At 46.4% G+C, this 7686-nt stretch overlaps 1 protein-coding gene across 8 annotated transcripts in view; it reads right to left on the reverse strand.

Moving 5' to 3' along the window:
• Positions 1 to 896: 896 nt before the first annotated feature.
• LOC124020775 (calmodulin-regulated spectrin-associated protein 3-like) overlaps positions 897 to 7686 on the reverse strand; it is a 37940-nt gene continuing 31150 nt past the window's right edge. For 5 of the 8 annotated variants that reach the window (XM_046336042.1, XM_046336041.1, XM_046336043.1 and 2 more), the window contains 7 exons: positions 7559 to 7680; positions 6475 to 6782; positions 5479 to 5587; positions 4972 to 5087; positions 4672 to 4790; positions 4082 to 4383; positions 3915 to 4025 (listed from right to left, as the gene is read on the reverse strand). In XM_046336042.1, the coding sequence (XP_046191998.1) occupies positions 4099 to 4383; positions 4672 to 4790; positions 4972 to 5087; positions 5479 to 5587; positions 6475 to 6782; positions 7559 to 7680 (1059 nt within the window). In that variant the 3' untranslated portion in view covers positions 3915 to 4025; positions 4082 to 4098. Of the gene's footprint in view, positions 3642 to 3849; positions 4026 to 4081; positions 4384 to 4671; positions 4791 to 4971; positions 5088 to 5478; positions 5588 to 6474; positions 6783 to 7558; positions 7681 to 7686 lie in introns of those variants that run through there. The other 3 variants (XR_006836139.1, XM_046336039.1, XM_046336040.1) reach the window with 3 other exon arrangements.

Here is a 7686-nt window from a genome sequence, read left to right on the forward strand (position 1 = left end):
ACCCTAGTAGAATGTACATATATTATAACTACCACTTTACCCTAGTAGAATGTATATATAATATAACTACCACTATACCCTAGTAGAATATATATATAACTACCACTATACCCTAGTAGAATGTATATATAACTACCACTATACCCTAGTAGAATGTATATATAACTACCACTATACCCTCGTAGAATGTTTTTTTCGTTTATTTTCTAGGTTACTAAATACTACTTGAGGTCTTCTCAGTGAGTTAGCTGCCGCAGGTGTCACACCCTGACCATAGTTTGCTTTGTATGTTCTATGTTTTGTTTGGTCAGGATGTGATCTGAGTGGGCATTCTATGTTGTATGTCTAGTTTGTCTGTTTCTGTGTTTGGCCCGATATGGTTCTCAATCAGAGGCAGGTGTTAGTCGTTGTCTCTGATTGGGAACCATATTTAGGTAGCCTGTTTTGTCATTGTGGGTTGTGGGTGATTGTCTAGGTTATGTTGCTTGTTAGCACAGTGTTTGAGTAGCGTCACGGTTGTCACTTTGTTGTTTTGTAGTCTTCAGTTTTTCACATTAAAATGACGAACACCTCGCCGCATCTTGATCCGATCCTTACTCCTCCTCAGACAAAGAGGAGGACATCTGCTGTCACAGCAGGGCATTTACAGTGACATTATAGATATATATATATATATATATATATATATATATATATAGTATAATTCAACTTTATACAGTTGGGTTGTGATTATCATAATGATAACCCTCAAATAAGAGAGAGAAAAACAATGTTGATGAAATAAGACAGGGAGGATGGGAGGGAGGGAGTGGAGGAGGAAAGAGAGATAGAGAGAGAGAGGAGAGAGAGAGGAGAGAGAGAGTTCAGACAGCTGTTTAGTTCAGATAGACAGAGAGTCAGGTTTTAAAACACATCTACTTTATTAACCCGACTGTACCGTGGGTGGATCATAACCCCTGCCCCCTGACCTTTAACTGTCAGGGTTTTACATTTCTATTGGCTGACAACCCATAACAACCAGTGCTTGACTTGGACTAAAATAGGTGCCAGTACTCATTTTGAGTACCGGTACCGTTTATATTTAGGTGCAGGAACTCTGCAACGGTTTAGAGATAATATTCTGTAAGAGGTGCAGGAAGTCAAGCAGTAGAACATTTGAGGTTCCGTTCGGTTCTCAGTCCCGGTGAGCTCCTGTCCAAGTCAAGCAGTAGAACATTTGAGGTTCCGTTCGGTTCTCAGTCCCGGTGAGCTCCTGTCCAAGTCAAGCAGTAGAACATTTGAGGTTCCGTTCGGTATTCAGTCCCGGTGAGCTCCTGTCCAAGTCAAGCAGTAGAACATTTTGAGGTGCCGTTGGGTATTCAGTCCCGGTGAGCTCCTGTCCAAGTCAAGCAGTAGAACATTTGATGTGCCGTTGGGTATTCAGTCCCGGTGAGCTCATGTCCAAGTCAAGCAGTAGAACATTTGAGGTGCCGTTGGGTATTCAGTCCCGGTGAGTTCCTGTCCAAGTCAAGCAGTAGAACATTTGAGGTGCCGTTGGGTATTCAGTCCCGGTGAGCTCCTGTCCAAGTCAAGCAGTAGAACATTTGAGGTGCCGTTGGGTACTCAGTCCCGGTGAGCTCCTGTCCAAGTCAAGCAGTAGAACATTTGAGGTGCTTTTCGGTACTCAGTCCCGGTGAGTTCCTGTCCAAGTCAAGCAGTAGAACATTTGAGGTGCTTTTCGGTACTCAGTCCCGGTGAGCTCCTGTCCAAGTCAAGCACTGTGAGACCACATGTCCATGCTGCAGCGTCTTTGTACAAATCAGTTATGGCAGATTAGGGATTCAATCTATAGCGCAGAACATCTGCCTTGTAGCGTGATTGAAATGTAAAGGTCATTCCCGATTTGGCCAACGTATTCAGCGTTTGTCGAGAATGCAGTCTTGGCGAATGCGGGAACAGTGCTTTTACATGTCAGTCGAGCAGAATAGTGCAGAATCAGATTGAATCTGGGCCTTAGTGATGCCCGTCCGTCACAACTATGCACAATCTTTGATTTATGTGCTATTTGGTGAACACACATCGCCTGGTCTTTTCTCCTATTCACATTAAAGAACACGTATTCCATTCCTTGTTTTGACCGTGGTTTGCAGGATAATGAGAGAGAGAGAGAGAGAGAGAGAGAGAGAAGAGAGAGAGAGAGAGAGAGAGAGAGAGGTGGAACACGTGTCTTCCATTCCTTGTTTTGACCGTGGTTTGCAGGATAATAAAAGTCCTGTAACCTGCCAGTCGTTGGGCAGAAGGCATTAGAAGGATTATGTTTGTGTTATAAAACAGAAAACTTTAGTCAACCTACACAATGGCTGTCAGCCTCCAGCCTTTCAGCTAGTAGTGAACAGAACATAAGGCCAAAGGGTTTATGGGTAGCAGAGAAACAATCATTTTGTACCTCAGACATTTACAGGAGAACGTTTTAACTGAAAAAAGAGAAAGATACACTTTTTGTGTAGAGTTTGTTTCTGTGTAGTGAAACCATTTAAGATTGAAAAGGTCATTTTTACAACAACAACTGGTCTTCAGTATCCCCCGCGTGTGGACGAGTCTTAGAGCCTTCTCCATAAGGGTGGATAGTTGGACTGTTCCATTTCCATGCACATACAGGGGAGAGAAAGCACCTTGTCAACAGTCAGTAGGTCCGATGAGAAGGGCGAGTGGGGTAGTGTGTCCCATGCAGGACAAACAGTAATTCAGTTGTTTGTGTGTGTGTGTGTATCCATTCCTGTATGTATATACAGTATATACATGGTTATTTTGGCTTGCCAGGCCTCTTGCTGTGCCACAGGTATGTATGTATATACAGTATATACATGGTTATTTTGGCTTGCCAGGCCTCTTGCTGTGCCACAGGTATGTATGTATATACAGTATATACATGGTTATTTTGGCTTGCCAGGCCTCTTGCTGTGCCACAGGTATGTATGTATATACAGTATATACATGGTTATTTTGGCTTGCCAGGCCTCTTGCTGTGCCACAGGTATGTATGTATATACAGTATATACATGGTTATTTTGGCTTGCCAGGCCTCTTGCTGTGCCACAGGTATGTATGTATATACAGTATATACATGGTTATTTTGGCTTGCCAGGCCTCTTGCTGTGCCACAGGTATGTATGTATATACAGTATATACATGGTTATTTTGGCTTGCCAGGCCTCTTGCTGTGCCACAGGTATGTATGTATATACAGTATATACATGGTTATTTTGGCTTGCCAGGCCTCTTGCTGTGCCACAGGTATGTATGTATATACAGTATATACATGGTTATTTTGGCTTGCCAGGCCTCTTGCTGTGCCACAGGTATGTATGTATATACAGTATATACATGGTTATTTTGGCTTGCCAGGCCTCTTGCTGTGCCACAGGTATGTATGTATATACAGTATATACATGGTTATTTTGGCTTGCCAGGCCTCTTGCTGTGCCACAGGTATGTATGTATATACAGTATATACATGGTTATTTTGGCTTGCCAGGCCTCTTGCTGTGCCACAGGTATGTATGTATATACAGTATATACATGGTTATTTTGGCTTGCCAGGCCTCTTGCTGTGCCACAGGTATGTATGTATATACAGTATATACATGGTTATTTTGGCTTGCCTGTTTCTGTGCCAGGTATGTATATACAGTATATACATGGTTATTTTGGCTTGCTGTGCCACAGGCCAGTATCATGGTTATTTTGGCTGCCAGGCCTCTTGCTGTGCCATGTATGTATATACAGTATATACATGGTTATTTTGGGCCTCTTGCTGTGCCACAGGTATGTATGTAATATAACAGAATACATGAAGTTATTTTGGCTTGCCAGGCCTCTTGCTGTGCCACAGGTATGTATGTATATACAGTATATACATGGTTATTTTGGCTTGCCTCTTGCTGTGCCAGGCCTCTTGCTGTGCCACAGGTATGTATGTATATACAGTATATACATGGTTATTTTGGCTTGCCAGGCCTCTTGCTGTGCCACAGGTATGTATGTATATACATTTATACATGGTTATTTTGTGCTTGCCAAAGCCTGTGGGTGCCACAGGTATATACAGTATATACATGGTTATTTTGGCTTGCCAGGCCTCTTGCTGTGCCACAGGTGTCCTGGTAAGGTGAAGGCGTCGACACTCATGGACATGGTCTTGGACGGGATACAGCTGAACTGTTTCCTGTCGGAGCTGTACTTATAGATGGACTCCACCAGGGCGGGGCTTACGACACGCGGGCCCACCCCGGCCAATCGGATGAGCTCGTCAGTCTCGGGGCTCATGGTGTAGACGGCTCGGAACTGACAGTTGGAATCACGGAACAGAATCAGGAAGTGATTGGCTGGACTCTTCTCCATCTCCTGGTGGGGGGGGGAGAGAAAACAATGTTTGTGTGGAAGAAAACTTGTCTTTGTGTGTGTGTGTGTGTGTGTGTGTGTGTGTGTGTGTGTGTGTGTGTGTGTGTGTGTGTGTGTGTGTGTGTGTGTGTGTGTGTGTGTGTGTGTGTGTGTGTGTGTGTGTGTGTGTGTGTGTGTGTGTGCACTTTTGAGCAGTATTTCAAAGAAAACTAATTTGAAGTCAGGCCTGGTTAGTTAGTACTGTGTGTGTATAAAGCCCTATGTGGGTTAAATACAGTGAGGACATCCCACCTCCACCATCTTGTTCTTCTGAGTCTCGTTGACTTTCCCAGCCAGACAGCAGCGAGACAGAGCGTTGTGGATGATGAACTTATTGGACTTGAAGCTCGGCTCCTTGAACAGTTTGGGCCCTGGGAAACACACACAGGCACGCACGCACGACCACACACACACAGGCGCACACACACACACACACACACACAGGCACGCACGCACGAGCACACACACACCAAGTTTAGATTTTATTTAGGGTACAACAGTTTTATAACAGGACAATACTTTGACATCATTCCATTTCCTATCACGTCGTACCGGTGTATTCTGGAATGGAAGGGGAGGAGCCATTGGAGCCGATCTCCCAGTCCTTGTCTCCGTTCTGATTGGCCAGTTGGCTCGGTGACATCAGACGTGAGGGCGAATCAGGGCGGCTGGAAGAGAGGAAGGGTAAGAGTTAGTAGAATACTGAAGGTGTAGTTCTGAAATGTGATTGGTGCATCAGCTGTTTCTCTCTTGTTACGTCAGTCACTCAATTAGCCCATGTCAGCTAGATGTTTTTAGATTGCTAAGTTAGTCTAGTGGCCAGCTATGTACATTTGTAATCATGGGTGAATTACCGGCCGGGAGGGGCCCCATTGATTGTGTTAGTCAGTTTTTTTGTGGCCCCCATCCATTCTGTTTGAAATTCATTGTTGTTTTCACTTGTATGGTATTTGTGAATAACTCGGGTGGCCTTTTTTTAACATTTTTACCCTGGATTAATATATATATGAGAGAGAGAGAGAGAAGAGAGAGAAAGATATATATATATATGAGTGTTACCTGGATGGTTTCTTGCTAGGGTTAGGGACGGTGTGGTCAGGGACTGTGTCGTCAGCCATAGCAGCCAGGTTGAGAGAGGAGTGAGAGTACACCTTAGTCAACTTAGAACCTGGAGGGAGAGAGAGAAGGAGAGCGAGGAGAGAGAGAGAAGGAGGGAGAGAGAGGAGGGAGAGAGAGAGAGAGGAGGGAGAGAGAGGAGGGAGGGAGAGAGAGAGAGAGAGGGAGAGAGAGAGGAGAGAGAGAGAAGAAGAGAGAGATAAGAGAGAGAGGGAGAGAGAGAGAAGGAAGAGAGAGAGGAGAGAGGAGGGAGAGAGAGAGAAGAGAAGGAGAGAGAGAAGGAGAGAGGAGGGAGAGAGAGAGAAGAAGAGAGAGAGGGAGATGAGGAGGAGAGAAGAGATGAGGAGGGAGGGAGGGAGAGAGATAAGAGGAGAGAGAGAGAGGAGGGAGAAGAGAGATATAAGAAGGAGAGAGAGAAGGGGGAGAGGAGGGAGAGAGAGAGAGGAAGAGATATAAGAAGGGAGAGAGAGGGAGAGGGGGAGAGGAAGGAGAGAGAGAAGAAGAGAGATATAAGAAGGGAGAGAGAGAGAGAGAGGGAGAGGAGAGAAGAGAGAGAGAGAGATATAAGAAGGGATATAAGAGGGAGAGGGGAGAGAGGAGGAGAGAGAAGAAGAGAGATATAGAGGAGGGAGAGAGGAGAGAGGAGAGAGAGAAGAGGGGGAGAGGAGGGAGAGAGAGGGAAGAGAGAGGAGGAGGGGGAGGAGAGAAGAGAGAGAGGAGGAGAGAGAGAGAGGAGGAGGAGAGAGAGAGGCGGGGGTACAGTATGTTGATAACTTGTCATTATGCAGAGTAAAGCAGCAGAAGACAAGAGCATCAGAGCTGGTACAAAAGCTGGGCTGGTACAAAAGCCTGCACCTCTGTACCCCGTCCCAGACACTGTAAAGGGGAGCAGTAGAGTGTCTGGCACAAACAGACACCCTATCGTTACAATTCCATTACCCATAGTGCTCTTGGCTGGGCTGCGGGACAGCTGTGACTCCTCCCGGGTCATGCTCCGAGGTCGGGGGCGGGACTTCTTGGCGACGACTCGTCCCTGATTGGTGTGTTTCTGACACAGCACCTTATCCAGGTCAGACATGATGCGTATCTGCTGGCGGTGGGCGTACTCCTTCCGCGTGAAATCACCACGCCGACTGGGCGTGGTCGGTGGGGTGAGGGAAGGGACACCGGCTGCGGGGGGAGGGGTGCAGGACAGGGGAGGGGTCTGTGGGAGAGAGCCTCTTCGCTCCTCCTCCTCAGAGGGGGGTCTAAAGGAAAGATGGAGGGGAAGGGGGGTTAGTGTTATGGTGATGATCTGTATGTTTATTTGCTGAGTGGATGATGAGTCTGTCTGTCTGTCTGTCTGTCTGTCTGTCTGTCTGTCTGTCTGTCTGTCTGTCTGTCTGTCTGTCTGTCTGTCTGTCTGTCTGTCTGTCTGTCTGTCTGTCTGTCTATTTTCTGAGTGGATGATGAGTGTGTCTGTCTGTCTGTCTGTCTGTCTGTCTGTCTGTCTGTCTGTCTGTCTGTCTGTCTGTCTGTCTGTCTGTCTGTCTGTCTGTCTGTCTATTTTCTGAGTGGATGATGAGTGTGTCTGTCTGTCTGTCTGTCTGTCTGTCTGTCTGTCTGTCTGTCTGTCTGTCTGTCTGTCTGTCTGTCTGTCTGTCTGTCTGTCTGTCTGTCTGTCTGTCTGTCTGTCTGTCTGTCTGTCTGTCTGTCTGTCTGTCTGTCTATTTTCTGTGTCTGTCTGTCTGTCTGTCTGTCTGTCTGTCTGTTTTCTGTCTGTCTGTCTGTCTGTCTGTCTGTCTGTCTGTCTGTCTGTCTGTCTGTCTGTCTATTTTCTGAGTGGATGATGAGTGTGTCTGTCTGTCTGTCTGTCTGTCTGTCTGTCTGTCTGTCTGTCTGTCTGTCTGTCTGTCTGTCTGTCTGTCTGTCTGTCTGTCTGTCTGTCTGTCTGTCTGTCTGTCTGTCTGTCTGTCTGTCTGTCTGTCTGTCTATTTTCTGAGTGGATGATGAGTGTGTTTGTGTGTCTGTGTGTGTGTGTCACCTGCTCTCTCTCTCCTGTTCGTTCCACTGTCTCCTCCTCTTCAGGTCCTCTGCTCTTTTCTGCTGTCTCCCCAACAGAGCAGCTCTCCTCTGAGCCATCTCATCTTCACAACGCACCTCCTCCTGCGC

Source organism: Oncorhynchus gorbuscha, unplaced genomic scaffold (assembly GCF_021184085.1).
Source record: "Oncorhynchus gorbuscha isolate QuinsamMale2020 ecotype Even-year unplaced genomic scaffold, OgorEven_v1.0 Un_scaffold_907, whole genome shotgun sequence".
NCBI lineage: Eukaryota > Metazoa > Chordata > Actinopteri > Salmoniformes > Salmonidae > Oncorhynchus > Oncorhynchus gorbuscha.